Source organism: Vulpes vulpes, chromosome X (assembly GCF_048418805.1).
Source record: "Vulpes vulpes isolate BD-2025 chromosome X, VulVul3, whole genome shotgun sequence".
Taxonomy (NCBI): Eukaryota; Metazoa; Chordata; class Mammalia; order Carnivora; family Canidae; genus Vulpes; species Vulpes vulpes.
In genome coordinates this window covers 99,870,195-99,888,274 of record NC_132796.1, presented here as the reverse complement: position 1 = coordinate 99,888,274, position 18,080 = coordinate 99,870,195, and the positions used below count along the sequence as shown (strand labels likewise).

General features: G+C 43.8%; 1 protein-coding gene across 1 annotated transcript in view; it reads left to right on the top strand.

Annotated features, from left to right (window-relative positions):
• Window positions 1-330: 330 nt before the first annotated feature.
• Window positions 331-18,080, top strand: part of FRMD7 (FERM domain containing 7) — a 52,013-nt gene continuing 34,263 nt past the window's right edge. Inside the window, exon 1 of the mRNA XM_025983188.2 lies at window positions 331-628. Within this exon, the coding sequence (XP_025838973.1) occupies window positions 572-628 (57 nt within the window). The 5' untranslated portion in view covers window positions 331-571. The remainder of the gene's footprint in view (window positions 629-18,080) is intronic.

The following is an 18,080-nucleotide window of genomic DNA, read 5'->3' as shown; positions in this document are numbered from 1 at the left end:
CAGAAGACAGGGGGCAGAGGGGGAAGTGAAGCCCTTCCATATTTTTTACATAGTTTTCATTTCTAGATCATGTCAATCCAAAACAATTAGAGTCATTCTGTATAAAGCTTCCTAGTTTGGCCATGAAATTTCTAGCACAATACAATACTAACTCTAATCCCTTTACTTGGGAGAAGGGCTATTCTCAGTTGATCCCAGCTTCATCTCAGGTTTTCAAACCATGCTCTTGGGAAATAAAGAAAATCCCTAGGGGTTGAGAATGCTTTCTCTTGTTTGCTTTTCCTTTGAAGAAAGGCACTAGTTTAAGAGGGCTAGGGAGAGTCCAGTTGAATTTGATGTTGACCAAATAGGAGATTGCCTAGATGCTATTGATCACCAGAGCTACGCAGCACAAACGCCCTTGGGTGTGCATCATTTCGAGCAAACTGAAGTGTGCCCTGCTGAGGGTGGGGGGGCCTGGGTGGAGGTGGGGGCCCCCAAGCGCACGGCATCCAGCTGGAGAAAGCCCCTCTTCCTGTCACAGCTCCCACGGCACTCTGAGTCTGCTTGCAGCCCAACGGCCTCTCCGAGAATGCTACATTTAAAAGTGCAGTTTTTGGATGATTCCCAGAAGATTTTTGTGGTTGATGTAAGTGGAAATCACATTGCTATTATTCCTTTATTATTCATTCAATAGTGGTCATTTGTGGACGGCTTATTAGCCGGCGATGTTATGTCTTCTTTAGGACTGAATGAAGACTGTGGTGTTTAGATTTGGAAAAAGAAATCTGTATTTAACATCGCAGCGTAGCTCATGTTTTCCCACTAACCTTTTCTTCTAGAACAGGTTCTTTTTCCTTAAGGGATAGCAAAAGCGAGTTTGGAAGAGATGCTAAATATTTGTAAAAAGACAAAGCAGCAGTAACCTATTCGTCCTACCCAGGAAGGTATTAGTGCTCATTGAAGTAATTTGTGAGTCTCACTCCATGAACATTTGTGGGGAGAAAAGTACGGTTGTGAGGGAAAGGAGAAAGGGAAGGCTGCCTTCCTTTTCTGAAGGAAACCTAGGGGGTTTGGGAAAGGGGTAGAATTATGCAGTTGTAATGAGAACTTCAGGAAGTAATGACAAGTATGAAGAGAAAAATAGGATAAGAGACTATTTAGTTTGATTTAGTACTTATAGTTCAGAGTTCTTAATATAATTCCTAGCTACGAGATGATTGCGTACAATTATACCTCATCTCTTCAAGGAAGAACAAATGTATTAAGCACATCATTTGGGGCTCATCTTCCAGAATCTTAAGATATGTACATTTTGATGTAAGGATTGATTTAGGAGCATTTTGAAATGTTCTACAATTTTATTGGAATGAAAAATGCTATTTGCTCAGATATTTATATTAGCTACTAACAAGGAACAAGTAGTTCACTTTCTTTGAAATGTGTACAAAATGCTGGTTGTTTTCTTTTATACATGAACTAACAACGACTATTGGGTGTGTGGGTAACCCATTTTTCAAACGAGTTTTTCATTTTTATTTGAATCATGTGCTTTGTGGGTGATGACTTCATGGCTTCAGTGGCCGTTTTGCTGTCTCTTCCTTTCACTTTTATTTGCAAAAAGCATTTCTAGGTCCAAGGACCTGAATGATTTGTTTTTGCAGCAAATAGCTTCCATTAGAGGTATGAGGCATTTCCTATTCTTTCTTGGAACTCTATTTAAAGGGTGGAAAATATCTTTTGAGTAGTTTATCCATTTGCAGGCTGGTGGTGTAAGCTCACAGTGCTCCAGTACCTGAATTAGTGAGCTGGGTATTCAAAAGACACTGCTGTAGGCTACTTTTTAAATAGATATTTCAAGCAACTCAAAGAGAAATCTTTGACAAAAAGTGACACAAGGGCTTTCTGAATGTGTAGCTTAAATTCAGGTCCAATTAAATGGGCAGGGCGTGGGGTTGGGGGGCAGAGTACCAGAGCTTTATAAACTTCACCTTCTGAAGAGCCTGTAGCAGCAACTTGAAGCCAGCATGATTTTGCTTCAAGTCAGTCTGTTGCTTCCAGCTGCAGCACATTGTGTTCCTTGGGAAGATAATGGGAGAGATTTGATACCCAGCAATTCGGGTGTCACAGCATCTGATGTCTTTTGCCCTGGGAAGGCTGCTCTGTAAGTAGCAATCGTGGCGTCACCCAGAGTGGCAAGAGCATTGACTGCAGTGCCATGAGCAGCTTCATCCTCAGGGGATTGAAACTTAAGTTAGCATCCATTGGTCCAACAGTATCTTTTCTCCTTAACAACGGTAGACTGATGAGGAGGAGGAGTAATGATGATGAAGATGATGATGATAACAATAGTAGCGAGTCACCAATGGATCACACTTTAAAATTTACAGAGCCATCTCATAGTTCCTTTGACCATGCATTCCACCCTGTGAGTGAAAGTAGGGGAAAGGTTAATCTTTTCCCATTTTGCAAATTAAGAGGTAAAGGCTCAGGGAGGTTAAGGGACTTGTGCGAGAATACACAGCAGAGAAATGCAGGTCTTCCAATCCAGGAGTCTCTCCCACTATTCCATGTACAATTGTATCTGGAAGACTCATTTGTCAATAGCCTTCTAGTCCTGTATTATTGCTCATGCACATAATTTATTTTCTGTTGCCCTCAAAGGGCAGAGAATTTGGCATCCGGTGAGACTTTGATGACTATTTTAAACCAATTAGTAGATCTTTCCTTCCTTACCCATATGTGAGGAGCTATGTGAGAGAGCAGTTTCTAGAGGTCAGGGAGACCATGGTGTGCATTTTTCATTGATTCAGAAGCTTGAAAAGGTCCCTCGGGGGCGCCTGGCTGGCTCAGTCAGTGGAGAGTATGATTCTTGATCTCGGGATGGTAGTTTGAGCCCCAGGTTGGATGTAGAGATTACTTAAAAATAAAATCTTTTTTTAAAAAGTTCCCTCAGCCTTGTAATTCCTTAAAATGCACTCCTGCGCCATATTTTGGAGGACTCTGAATGTACTAAGGGAAAAAAAAAAACAACCTAAACATCCTCTTCCATTAGTACTAGTATCTTTTACAAAATATTTTATTTATTTATTTGACAGCACAAACAAGCAAGGGCAGTAGCAGAGGGAGAGGTAGAAGTAGGCTCTCTGCTAAGCAGGGAACCAGATGCGGAGCTCAATCCCAGGACCTCAGGATCATGACCTGAGCCGAAGGCAGATGCTTAACTGACTGAGCCACCCAGGTGCCCCTTAATATCTTTTTTAAAAGATTTTATTCATTAATAAGAGAGAGAGAGAGAGAGAGAGAGAGAGAGAGAGAGAGAGAGGAGAATGTGAGTGGGGAGAGGGGCAGAAGGGGAGAAGCAGACTCCCCACTGAGTGTAGACCCCCCCCCCATCATGACCTAAGCTGAAATCAAGAGTCAGAGGCTTACCAGCTGAGCCAACCAGGCACCCCCAGTATCTCAAATAGGATGAAGAAATGCTTGCAAACATAGTGAAGAGAACCATTTGCAGTGACAGAGAGCCACATGGAAGGGGCTTTTGATACCAAAGCTGACTGGAGTCTCAAGAGGCATGGATCAGTCCCAGGGAGAATTATTCTTTAAGATAAAATTTAGGAAAATAATTGGCTGCACTGGGAAAGATAATGGAGTCTTGGGCATTGATGTTGATTTTTACAGAAAGTACAGTAGTATAAATACAAAAAGCATCTGACACATGCTCAGATAGAAAAGTGTCTCCTGGGTGAGACTAATTGACATCCAGAACCCTCTGTTTTTACTCCACCCCTAGTAACATTATCTTGATGAATTCGCTGGTGTCCAAGATCTGACTCAGGACTCCAGACTCTTCCAGAAGCCTGATTTGTCAGCACTTCACAAGAACTGGAGTCAGAGATGGATATTTACAATCAGGATGCCAATGGTACCTTTTACAGTGGGACTGGGGACACTAGGGTCCTCTCATCAGTTACATCAGATGTCAAGTGTTGGAAGAGTCCGAATGAAAGGAATTAGACCCATGATGCTAATATTCGATGGGCTGATAATGCAGCCATTTCCACAAATGCCCTGTCACTGAGACCTTCCAGTCACCCATTCATTCATTTAGTCTCTGTTCTGGGCACAGTAGACTTTATCATATGGGGAGGTAAAGTTCTTGAACAAAGGCACATTCTCCTCTGGGCAGTGCTGGCTAGGAGCTACCAACTTTGGCTTCATTGATTCCTTTCACTCCCCTACCATGATTGACAAACTCCCTCTGTTATTGACCTTTGACTGGTTAATGCCTTTAGTTAGCTTGCTGGGAAAAGTGGCTGGCCGTGGAGACATCTTGGCTCTTTGAAGTTTCTTTGCGAATCTCTACTTAGAGGCTCTGTGTGTTGATTTTATAGATGAACTCTCTGAGAATATTAGTCAGCCTTTTCCTTTATGCATTTCCAAGAGTACTTGGGGGATGCAAGATAGATATGGGACTTCAGAACTGCTGGGATGTGCCTCCTAAAGTGTAATCCAATGAGGAGAACATGTTCAGTGAAAACCTCATCTTACTCTTCAAGCTGTCATATTTATTTAATAAAATTGATCACTGTTGAATAGCAACACCATCCCTAGTATTGCACTGATCATGGACTACAGTCCTTAAATAATAAAAAAGGACTCTACCTACAGAATGATGATAGGAGTGGACAGACAGGAGGAGAAATGAAATAAGGTAATTACTTTTTAAAAATAATTGCAGGGACGCCTGGGTGGCTCAGTGGTTAAGCGCCTGCCTTTGGCTCAGGACGTGATCCTGGAGTCCTGGGATCGAGTCCCACATCAGGCTCCCTGTATGGGGCCTGCTTCTCCCTCTGCCTGTGTCTCTGCCTCTCTCTCTGTATGTCTGCCATGAATAAATAAATAAAATTTTAAAAAAATAAAAATAAAAATAAAAATAATTGCAGATTTTGGTGTAAATTTAGTTTTGCCTCTTCAACATCAGGACCAGGACTCTTATTGAGAGAAAAAGAGAGGATGAGACCACAGCTAAGGCCTTCTGAGATATCAGGACATGTAGTGGAGGTCAGGTGTCTAGATCAAGGCTGAATCCACCCAACACCTACAGGTGCCAGGAGCAGTTGTGTCATTGGGAGGATGACTTCCCTTCAAGCCAAAACTGTTTATCTCTGGGTTAGATGAAGAGCTGCAAGGCCATAATCCCTTCACTATATCTGACACCATTCTGTTTGATATCCTCCCCTTGCCTGATGCAGTTCTGCCTCTGTAGAAGCATGGTGGAGGAGAAGAAAAACTGGTGTTTGTGAATTCCCAAAAGCACATTTTGCTTCAATGGTTTCTAGAGCCCAGGGTCAAAAGAAGAGGTTTGTAGCATCTCAAATCTTCCATTTACCTGACAGCTAAGTGACAGTATTGGCCACTGCAGTGGGCCCCTAGTGGCTTACCCAGTGAGAGAATGCAATGAGGCAGCTTACCTCATTCCCTTAGGAACCCCTTCATAAAAGCCACCAGGCCTCATTCTCTGGAAGAGGCAGAGGGAAGGCAGTGCTTGAACTGAGGGCTCTTCAAGCTAAATAAAAAAACAGAGAACTGTCCAGAGGTTTTTTTTTTTTTTTTTTTTTGATAGTGATATTTACCCTTGGGATGTTTGTCCAGGAGCTAGTTTTTCAACTTATAATAGTCAGGGATCTTTTGTATCTCTGTCAACAGTGCAATAGATATATCACCCCTTCATAAGGCAAAGCTTTGCAAACTCCAATGAGATGGAATTGCTCTGGTATGAGTAGAATGTACCTGGATTTAGGGCTACAAAAACTGCATCGTTTTAGGTGTACAATCTTGGGCCAGTCACTTAACCCCTTAGCTCACTGAGTTGTTGTGAGGAGTCATATAAATGATACAATGTGCATTTGAAATCTTGTAAAGCAAGGTAAATTGGACTCTGTCACAAGCTGTGTGGCCTTGGGCAGGCCGCTTGGTCTATCTGAGACTGAGTTCTGTCAACTTTAAAAACTTGGACTGGGGGTATCAGGGAAAACCTTCCAAAGAATAAACCATTTCAGTTGCTGAGCATGAGCTAAGGAGGTGAAGAGTGGGATGTAGGGCGTAGGGGTGTGTGTGGTGGTCTGCACAAAGGAAAGACTGTGGACCAATATGCAGTAGAGAACGTGGTCCTTTCACAGAAAAAAAAAAGTCAGACTGAAGATTGAGCTGAAGCAGTGGTAGTTAGCAGCTAGATCACTTGGGCCAAGTAGTCTATATATCAGGTTTGGGCTCTATTCTTTTTTTTTTCTTTTTAAAGATTTTATTTATTTATTTATTTATTTATTTATTTATTTATTTATTTATTTGTTTGTTTGTTTATTGAAGGGGGAGAGAGAGTGAGAGAGAGAAAGAGAGAGAGAGAATGAGCAGGGGAGGGCCAGAGAGAGAAGCAGACTCCCCGCTGAGTAGGGAGCCCAACTCAGGGCTCAATCCCAGGACCCTGAGATCATGACTCATGGGCTCTATCTTGAAAGTGATGGAGAATCACTGAGGACTTTAAGAAGCTCAAAGTGGCGACGTTAGCATCTGCTTGCTCATGAATGTATGCATTCATTCACGCACTCAGTTCAGGAATTATGTATTCTATGTGATAGGGATGCCAGGCAGAGTCTGGAGGATAGTTTCAAGTTCAGTGGTGCCAACGTTTGACAGTCAGCCTCTCTCCTAACACAGACTCCCTAATATCAGTATTCTTGCCGATAGGGAACAGCGGAGACAGGAAAGGATGGATACAGAGATGCTAATGAGGAAGAATTTCTAGAATTAACTGATGCTGGTCTGGATATGGGAGATGAGTGACAAGACTTCTAGATGACCTTCAAATTTCTGTCTCAGGTGACCGGTTGGATGGTGGCCACCATTCACCAACCCAGAGAACAGAATGAAAGGAGCCTGTTTAGGGTGGGCAATAATGAGTTCTATTTGGATTTATAGATGGGGTTATGGGAAGAGTTCTGGTCCCAGCCCTGGCAACCTCAGGTGACTCCCCTCTACTCTCTGAGCCTGTGCCCTTATCACTAAAATCAGGAAAACCATAGCACCTACCTCATGAAGTCACTGTGAAGATAAATGAATGACCAGATTCCTGACCCAAAGTAGGGAGTCTGAGCATGTGCATTTCCCTCTCCCTTGCTCTCAGACTTCTTCTATACTTGGCAAACCGACAGGGAATGGTCTTTTCTCTATCAGCTTGGAGTCTTTGGGTCAGCTTTGATTTTGTGGCCGGCCTCAGGGCAATAGAGCTGTTTTCCAGATCTGTGCTTCCTCCAGGGCTTCCCGGGGTTAATCTATCCTGCCTTGCAGTTTGCCCTTTGCTTAGTCAGCAGCCCTGAGGGATTTGCTCTTCCCCCTGGAGTCATTAATCCTGGGAGGGTCCATAATAACTGTCTAGAGTTACCAAAAATAATGTTGGGCTTCCTTTAAGGAAGCAGATGGAAAGGGTCAAACTCTTTGTGTTTACCTACACTTTAAATTAGTCTGTGGTAACTACTCGTAGTAATGCTAAGGTAGATGATGATGATGATAATAATAATAATAATAATAATAATAAAGTCAGTTCCACTGACTAATAACCACAGATCGGATTTATCGACAGCCTATGTTGTAGATGTATTTTGCTTGGATTATGTCATGCAATTCTTCCATAAATTGAAGAAGTGGCTTTGTCTAGGATACTTACATAACCTCTTTGTGTGGTGGCTTTTCTCATCTGTAAAATGGGGGTGAAGTTAGTACCCACTCCATAGGATGGCTACAAAGGCTGAATGACACAAATCAATTCACTTAGAAGAGCACCACTAAGTGTTATAAAAGTGTTTGCCACCCTGATGCCTTATGGAATCTGGTTCCAAATTTCGATGGTCAACACACGTCCTGATATTTATGTCCGAGCAGCAATAAGGCTTGGGATGAGGATGAGGCCTGAAACATTACTTTTTATCTCTAATTGAAAAGTACGTAAACTAAGATGCAGAGAGGTCAACTCATTCAAGGTCACAGTGCTATTTAAGTTAATGGGTGAGCCGAGGTTCAAGCTCCAGTCTGTGTAGCTTTAAAATCGTGGCTGGTCATTCTTTATGTGACAGGTTTTTGGCTCAAGTGAGGTCGCTATGTGTGCCGCTTCCTGGTTTTCCAGAACCTGGTGATGTATCTTCTAGTTCCAAGCAGCCCGCCCCACACTAGGTGTTCCATCAGTGTTGGATGACAGACCCCTCGGATCATCTCATACCACCCCTCAGCCCATGCAAAGAACTCTGAGGAGCTTCTAAACCCTGTCCCAGAATCGTAGTGTCCCAGCCAACCAATGGTAGGCATTTCTTGGCCAGGGATTTATTTGTCATTGCAGGGGTCTCCAGCTGCCTGATGAATGCCTTTGTTTAAACTACCGAGTTTGCTTTGCCCCTCATAGCCTAAGGTTTGTTGATTCAGAGAATAAATCTAACTGAAAAAGAAAGAAAGTGCTTGTGCTTTGTCTGGCCTAGAGCCAGGCTGAGCAGCAGGCCAAGTGAGGTTTAGGTGCTGCCTGTCCCGCCCCTTTTGGGGCCAGGACCTTCTGCTGTCACCCCGCTGCCAGGCTGTCCTCTGGATGCCCGATCTCAGAGGAGAGGTCTGGACTCAAGCCCCACTGCTCCCCTGCCCCTTCTCTCCCCATCCCTGCAGCTGAAAGGAGGAGGGAATCTGAATCAGGAGCATTGGAGGTGCTGGGGGTGGGAACTGGGAACCATCTTTGGAGCTGGGTGGGTGGTGGTTGAGTGTTTGTTCAAGTCTGCACTCGTGGGAATCTCTGCAAAGAGCTTCAGTTAGTTGGTATTTTGCCACCCTTTTACCTTTCATCACCGTGCTCGCCTGGAGTGGGTAGGACTTGCTGAGGCTTCCTGCCCTCCCCCTCCGCAGCTCAGGCCCTCTGCAGGGCTTCTCAGGGTGGAACAGCTAGAGGGCAAGCATCCTCTGAATTTTATAGGCTTTTCATTCTTTCTTTCAAATGCCCTTTACCCTGTATTTGTTTTTTTTTATAAATTTATTTTTTTATTGGTGTTCAATTTGCCAACATATAGAATAACACCCAGTGCTCATCCCATCATGTGCCCCCCTCAGTGCTCATCACCCAGTCACCCCCACTCCCCGCCTACCTCCCCTTCCACCACCCCTAGTTCGTTTCCCAGAGTTAGGAGTCTCCCATGTTCTGTCTCCCTCCCTGATATTTCCCACTCATTTTTTCTCCTTTCACCTTTATTCCCTTTCACTATTTTTTATATTCCCCAAATGAATGAGACCATATGTTTGTCCTTCTCTGATTGACTTATTTCACTCAGCATAATACCCTCCAGTTCCATTACCCTGTATTTGCATCATTATCCTGTCACAAATATGGCCGTGATTCACCAATAAGAGCTTCGACCCCATGTCCCCACGTGGGCTGTGAGACAATGCAGTTGTCAATTGCCATTCCAGTCAGAGCAATTCTTCCAATGACTGAGCTGAGTGTCCTCTGGGGAATCCAAAGGGGAGGGCCTGGGGGGCAGAAGCACCTGGAGATGGCCCGACTCACCCAGCTGTTTCCTCAGAGGACCTGGGGCCTGCCATCCTGGCTGCTGAGAGGCAGCACTGGCCTGGCTGTGGTGACACCAGGTGCCACTAAGGCAGTTTTGTGCCAGACTGTCAGAACCAGAACATTTGGTTAGACCAATTCTGCTGCTGAGAGATCCAACCTCAATAGATCATCTGCACCTCAGGAGGTAGTTGGGAATCAGCCAATGAAGTGCCTAGGTGAGGCACTTCAGGAAGAGCTGCCGAAGGCAGCAAAACTCAGGAGAAATGGAAGGTGACAGGCATTCGGGGGGTGGCACTTCTCCAGGGACCGTGGAAATCTCTGACGTATAACTTGTCTGGTCTAAACACAGCTGCTCTGCAAAGGCTGCAATTATTTACCCCCACAGAATCTTCTTCCAGCCCCCTCCTCTTTATTTCCTCTATCCATTGCTACCCACTTCCTCCTTCTCTTCTGGGCCCAAGGTGTGGGGTCAGAGATGGGAGGTCTGTCTGGGTGAGCTGACCCCAGCCCTGGAAGCATTTAGGCATGGCGCCTCACCACTAATCGCTGAGCTTAGCTGTCTGAAACAAAAAGTCCTTTGTCCTCTGAGATTCCTTCTATGATGATGAAATTCACCTTTCAACAGACTTAAACAAAGGCAAAAGTTCTCCAGAATTTTACACCAGAACATTTGAAGGGATGGCAAGACATCCATAGCAAAAGTTAACTGATAATTGCCTTGAGTGCTCAGAAGTACCATTTTTCTGACCTATGTTCCAGGAATTTCCATTTCCATTATTGCATGCAATTGTTTGTTCGTAAGTTTGGTAAATAGTTAGGATCATGCTACTTCATTCATTCGTCAGTCAGTTGACAAGTCCTTAGGAGCCTTCAGTGCTTCCATGCACTGTGTTCTCCACTGAGGATGCATAGAAAAATAAGAAATCGTACCTTACCTCAGAGACTCGTGGAAGAGCCAGAAATGTGAATAGGTACGCACACCACACTGTGACATATACAAATGACAGCAGCAAGGATAGTCTTGTTTGGTTTTGTTTTAAGATTTTATTTATTTATTTATGAGAGATACTGAGATAGGAAGGCAGAGGCAGAAGCAGAGGGAGAAGCAGGCTCCCTGTGGGGAGCCCGATGCGGGACTCAACCCCAGGATCAGGACCCGAGCCAAAGGCAGACGCTCAACCACTGAGCCACCCAGATGCCCCATGGATAGTTTTGCAATGGCCCAAAATAAGATAGGCAGCTAACCCAGACTGAAGTGTGCATGTGGACGAGTTGGCCAGAAAGGTTTCCTGGAGGGAGATAATGTCTATCTTCAGCCCTAATGATCAGTCCTCGTTACTGAGATACAGAGAAGGAGTTGGCCTAGAGTCGAAGGTTGGTCCAGACAAAGGGAGGCACGCAGGGAAAGGCCCAGGGAATAGTTCAATCTGATTGGATCTTGCTGTTGAAGGCAGAGGGTTCTATGAGAGGAGTGAGAGACAGAGATGAGATAGGAGAGACAAGCACGGGCCAAGCCAGAAAAAAAGGTGTTTCATATGAAGAAACAACAGTTCAACGAGGTTATAAATGAGTCTGAGGTTATTCAACTGCAAGTAAGTACTTGAGCCAGGAGGGAATTGAAGTAGGATGGGTTGATTCAGAAGCCCACCCCACCCTGCCTTTCCCCTACAGCCTGCTGCCTCCAGACTTCCCAGACCCAGCAGGAAGTCTGGGTTCACCAGGTGCTCTAACTGCTTTGCCAAGCAAGGGCAATCACTGCTGTGAATCTTTTTTCACCATCTGTGTTTATTATTTTAGTATTTAATTAAAATTCGATGCAAAAGTTAAACTTTTTAGTATTTCATTGAAGCCTCAGACAAAAATAAGACAAACACCCAACAATGCAACCCAAAGAAGCTAAGGAATTCAACTTCTGGAGAAACATATCCTAAGGTAATGATTAAGGTTGTGTGCCAAGATGGATGTACATCTCAGTGTGCTAAGAAGTTGTCTATCTTAGTGTTGTTTGCAATGGTGTTGTTTCTCCTTTTAGGAGAAAACAATCTATGTGTCCAACATGTAAGTGTTTCCCTATACAGTAACTAATAATGATATTTATTTTTAAAAATATTTTTAAATTTCTTAATTTATTTTAAATTATTTATTTGTCAGAGAGAGAGAGAGAGAGAGAGAGAGAAAGGCTGCAGAAGTTGGGGGGGGGGAGCAGAAGGAGAGGGAAAAGCAGACTCCTTGCTGAGCAGGGAGCCTGATGTGAGGCTTGATCCCAGGACCCGAGGATCATGACCTGAGCCGAAGGCAGACGCTTAGCCGACTGAGCCACCCAGGTGCCCCTAAAAGATTTTATTTTTAAAGAATCTCAACACCCAATATGGGGCCTGAATTTACAACACAGAGAAAGCTGGCTGGGCGCCCCTACTAATGATGATATTTATAATATAATACAAAGTTTTTAAAAAGTTGGTCACCGGGATGCCTGGATGGTTCAGTGGTAGGGCGCCTGCCTTGGGCTCAGGTTGTAATCCCGGGATCCATGATCGAGTCCCGCATCAGGCTCCCTTCGGGGAGCCTGTTTCTCCCTCTGCCTGTGTCTCTGCCTCTCTCTCTGTGTCTCTCATGAATAAATGAATAAAATCTTTAAAAAAAAACCATGAAAGAGGGACACCTGAGGGGCTTAGTCAGTTAAGTGTCCAACTCTTGATTTCAGCTCAGATCTTGATCTCAGGGTCATGAGTTCAAGCCCCACGCTGGGCATGGAGCCTACTTAAAAAAAAAAAAGTAGAAGAAACTTCATTTGAATAACGGTTGCTGTATAAGTTCCATTTCCCACATAAGCAATCAAATTAGGGGACTCCTCTCAAAATGGCAGGGCCACGTGTTCCAATCTGCTCACATTCACATCATCTGATATGTGGAGATTCCAGATGTCTGCCTCAAAATATCAACCCCATTGCCACTAGCCCACAGTCACTACTCAATTCCTTTCTGATCTAAAAGGTAATGACGATAGCTAATATATATCACAAGAATGTTTATTATGCACTAAGAACTAGTATATTACGTGTATTAGCTCGTTGAAATCCTCAGTGAAGCAGGTACTCCTTACTAATATCCCCATTTGACAGATGAGCAATCTGGGCAGAGAAGTATAGTAAGCAATCGAAACAGGATTTGAACGGGGCTCTCTACTAGCAATTTGAATGGGGGGTTAAGAACTCATTCAAGTGACCACTATATCCCATCTTTACAGCTTGTCTTTCAAGAGTCCCTTGTGTTGGAGTTATCTTGGTATTTATATCCTCATCAGTTAAGGCTTGTGTGTGTGTTCAGAGTGACGATGTGGAAAACCATGTCAGCAGTTTCAGAGGAAACTGACTTGGGGTAAGCAGAACCTAACATAGCTTTTGAGGGGCTTTCGTGGGACAGATGGACAACGGAAATGGTTCAGACAAATAGGATTAGAAAGATAAGGTTTAGGGTGTCTGAGAATTGCATGAGGCCAATAAGGATAGGTCATTCTTTGGGGCCCAGTGGTGTGTGTGTGTGGGGGGGGGGTATGCATTCAAAAAGACACAGTGAGTTCTCTTAATTTGGTGAAGTCCAAGGGTGTTCATAGTATATAGTCAGCACTCATCCTGAAACATAGTAGATGCTCAATAGCTATCTGTTGAAGCAACGAAAGAATGAATTCTCTTTTTGGTCTCAGCTGCCAGGCAGCTAATCCCTGCTCCAACAAGCTCACTGAGAAAATGTCAGCTAATAAAACATTCTAGGAAGTCAAGTCTTAAATCAGGAGGGATGTGGCACAAACATTTCATGTATTACAGTAACAGAATTTCCCTGGACCAAACCTGCACCCATGTCAAACAGTGTGGTCACAGGAAACCCTCACTGACCATTTGCCAGAGATGAGAAATGCTGTGACTCAGGCTACCCCAAAGTTCAACAAATGAGAGCTTATTAAAGGCTCCCCAAGTGTGTTTGGAGATGTCATCATGAACACGTTCGCTCGTTCCTGCCTTTGTAGGAATGTGGAGTGGAGCCTCCTCACCTGGGACAAGCAAATGTCAAACTCAACATTCAGAGGGCAGGAATATTTTTGGTTTTAATTTATAAACATCAGTGAGTCAGCTTAACCAGATCCTTCTCCATAAATAACTCCACCTAAGAAATTAAGAGCGAGATATGGGAGTGTGAAACTAATTCTAAGACCCAAGGGTTAGTATCCCTTGGGACCTCACTTTCCCACTAAAGATTGCTAGTAAGTAACAATTTCTACTACCATTCCCTTCCCAGGTTCTCCTAAGACTACATTTTGCAAGTGAGCCCATGCTTTGTCTTGCTTTCTTGTGTCCTAGAATTTTAGAGGGATGGTATTTAAGAATATGCATGAATACAGATTTTTCTAGGCTTAGCAGTGCTTGTTCTGGATTACAGTTCGAGAATCCTTGACAACTGTTCTGATTATGAGGCACATCCTAACAATGGACCTGCCATATTGAAATAGCCTGTGGAGGGAGGACAGTAGAGGCCTGCAAACCTGGTCTCAACAGCAGACTAAAGCCAGACTGAGAAGAAGACGTAATCCCCAGGTCCATATGTAGGAGTCGGCACTCAGGGCCTGGATGGCCAGATGCAGAGTAGACTAGGAGAGAGGTAGGATGCTCTAAGCAGGCCCAGGAGTTCAGTATCCTGATAAGGCACGGGTTCAACAAATCTCTGCTGTGTGCCAGTGAAGATCAATCAAAAGGAGAGCAGAGATTAGTGGCATTGAGCCAGCACCAAACAGCAGAAGCCTAAGTAAAAGACTAGTTGCATAACGGTCAGGAACTCAGGCAGATATTTATGTACGGGACGAGGAACGAAATGACAGGTCCTAAGTGCCTTCTCTAAGGGTGGAGCTTGGCAAGAAGCCAAGTTAGGACTGAGTCAGGAGTCCCTTATAGGCTTCTTGCTGCGGGGAAGATCTGGTCCCTTAGTGGAATCCACAGGTGTCGACAAGCAAGCACACCTGGCTAACGTAAGGGTGTTGACAGGGTGCAGGAATGAGACACTTTGAGACAGGGAGATTAGCCTGAGAGAAAACTCACATGACCTCGCATCTTCCTAATCACTTAGAAGCCCTTAGAAGCTCATTATTATTTTTTGATTTGTAAATCCAGCATTAATACGTGGTAGGACATAAATTCATTATAGAAAGATTAGAAAGTTCTGGCAACAAAAAATAAATAAAATTCAAATAAAATCCCATCACCTAGATTTTGACATTTTGGAGTATATTTTATACTACTTTATTTATACATTTAGTATATATTTATACTACTTTCTTATGAGTCCCCAAACCTCACATGTGCCTCCCCTATTCCATTTAGTTTGGCAGAGTTTCCTGAATATATTTTCTTTTTTTTTTTTTTTTTCTGAATATATTTTCAAAAGATTTTTCTGTTCAGTCTGTTCACAGCTTCTCCACGGTAACCCTAATACATTGTGTTTCATGGTCTCTTATTAAGTAGATGTTTTAAAAGGCATTATTCTTTAATGGCTTCTTTATAGAGTTTCTGTGAAATTCACAACCTGTCGGAACAGAGTGGCTTCCAACAAGCTCAGAGCCCTGCTGGGCCACATACTGAGCACTCCTAAAGGCAATAAAACTAATACTAGTAAGGAAAAGACAGGAATGGAAAAACATTGGAGTTGTAAGCAGGAAAGAAATAGGAGTCAACAGGACAGTCAAAAGGTGAGAAAAGATGAAGTTACGAAAAAACAGAGTGACCAAAAAAGGGAAGAGTGAATCAAAACAATGAGTTGTAGGTATTTACCTCTTTTTGTCCTTCAAATACCTGGACATCAGCTTTTTCTTTACATTCAAGGACAGCTTGGTGTAATGAAATGGGCTTAGTCCTGGCTCTGCTTTTCTTTTCTTTCTTTTCTTTTCTTTTTTTTTAAAGATTTTATTTATTCATTTTAGAGAGAGAAAGAGAGAGCGTGAAAGAGCGTGTTCGTGCACAAGTAGGCAGAGCGGCAGGCAGAGGGAGAGGGAGAAGCAGGCTCCCTGCTGAGCAGAGAGAGTCCTGATGTTAGACTCCATCCCAGGAGCCCGGGATTATGACCTGAGCCAAAGGCAGACCCTCAACTGACTGAGTTACCCAGGCACCCCCTAGCTCTGCTTTTATCCTGTTGAAAGCCATTGGGTGGGTGAGTCTCTTCCTTGCTCTGGATCCAAATCTCCTCACTTATAAAATGAAAGGGCTGGACTACATAACATCTAATGCTCTCTCTTGTGTCCTGTCTCGTATTGCTAGATATATACAGAATGTTTTATCGACTTCAGGTTTAAGGGAGAACTAACTCTATCATTTGGAATCTGCTTATGCATCATGCATACCACATGGATTTAGTGCTAAAGCATTACATGGAAACAAACAATTATCATTGTTTTAATTACCCAGGGTAGCTAGCAATTTCGACAAGACTTGGGAGCACTGTCTTGAGAATGCTATTATTACCCTGTCACTTTTCAACAGCCTTTCCAATATAGGCATGGTAATTTCAGTGTCCTAGGAGTGTGGGCAAGATTGCTATGAGGGTGGTACTCTTGAGATTTTCTTTATTTTTTCCCTTTAGTATGAAGGGTAACTCTGAGCAGTGAGACACCATCTAGCAAAGAGTGTAAATCAGATGCAACCTGTCTAGATCATTGCCTGCATGAGGCCTCAGGCAATGACACCATCATTCCCTTGTATTTTCAAAAAGGTGTTTGCCAGAAAATATCATCTCTCAGCTGCTAGGCTAGTTCTCTGATTCTCTTCCAAACTTTGTTTGGTCAGGATAAGTATGGCTGCAGGTAAAGAGGGTGGCAGTCTGGCAGCTGCTCAGTTGGATTCTCCTGGACCCACCCCCTTGCCAGGATAGCCACATGGGCTGGAAATCATTCTGAGCAGTTGATCCTAAGCAACTTGAAGCCTCCCATCTATTGCACGCTCAGTACTTTGAACTGCTTTGTGTCTTGAGAAATATAATAAAAACCAGTTGTGACTTGGTGGGAATTGCACACATGCACAAGCAAATAGAAGTGCTGTTCTCTCTGCTTAGTCCCACCAGGAAACCCAGTTAAACTGTGCTTCCCTCCAGGGTTTATTGCTAAGCCTATGGACTCCTTGGAAAGGGCCTTGCTTGACTTCTTACTTATTCTTTGTTCTTTGATATGTCTAAATGCACCTTGCTCTCCACCAGATGCTAAAAGACCAGACTGCCTGCAGAGAGGGCTCCATTTGAAAATGAACTGCTGCTACCCGGTAATTAGCCTCTTACCACTCTGGGTGGTTCTTGCTTTTTACCGGGAGTTCAGTCCCCGAATAGGGTTACAACTTGGCCAATAATTTCTTCTGCCCTGCCCTGAAGGAGTTCCATTTCCTAGGTTCCTGGGTGGTTTACCCAGTGCATACTCTGAAATCATGCTCCACTTCTTTCTTAGAAAACTGGTTGCGGGAATCTCTGGGTGGCTCAGCGGTTTAGCGCCTGCCTTTGGCCCAGGGCACGACGATCCCGGAGACCCGGGATCGAGTCCCACGTCCGGCTCCCGGTGCATGGAGCCTGCTTCTCCCTCTGCCTGTGTCTCTGCCTCTCTCTCTCTCTCTCTCTCTCTCTGTGTGTGTGTGTGTGTGTGTGACTATCATTAAAAAAAAAAAAAGAAAACTGGTTGCGTCTGACTATATTGGTAAATGTGTGAGACATAGGCCTTATTTATTTACTTATTTATTGCAATGTCCGGATATTTGTGTTTTTAATGAAAAGTAAAACAGCCCTTTAAAAGGGGAAGTCCCAGGGTTTAATCCCTAAGAGGTTCTTCTTTTTTTTTAAATAAATATTTTATTTATTTATTCATGAGAGACACAGAGAGAGGCAGAGACATAGGCAGAGGGAGAAGCAGAATCCCTGTGGGGAACTTGATGCAGGACTCCATCCCAGGACTCGGGATCATGACCTGAGCCAAAGGCAGATGCTCAACCACTGAGCCACCCAGGTACCCCCCTAAGGGGTTCTAAGATATCTGGATGTAGCATGTGGATGACAGAGAAGCAAAACGACTTACCTCCAGAGGGGTCCAAACTCTGTAAATGAGGTGTGTGCCGGTTGCTGTTTATAAACAAAGAACTGGACTGAGATCCGGATGCAGAACAAGATTTTCCTACATGGTTGAAATTAAATCAGTGTCACTGAAAACATTTTAACCCCGGAACTGTACCAAATGTTACCAAAAATGCAGAAATGTCTCCAGACTCTATTCTACTCAGTACACATCAGATACTCTCACTAGAGTGCCCTGTGTGGTTCTGGGTTCTGAAATGCCATTCAGAGTTCGGTATATGAAAAGGAAAAGAAGATATGGAAATTAGCCATCAGATAGGCCAGAAGGGACTAGCTCACAATCGTCTTCGTAAAGATGCTGAGTGCCAAAGTGCTTATGCTATCCTGGACGGAACTGATTCTCAGCCAGTTCTGGAGTGGG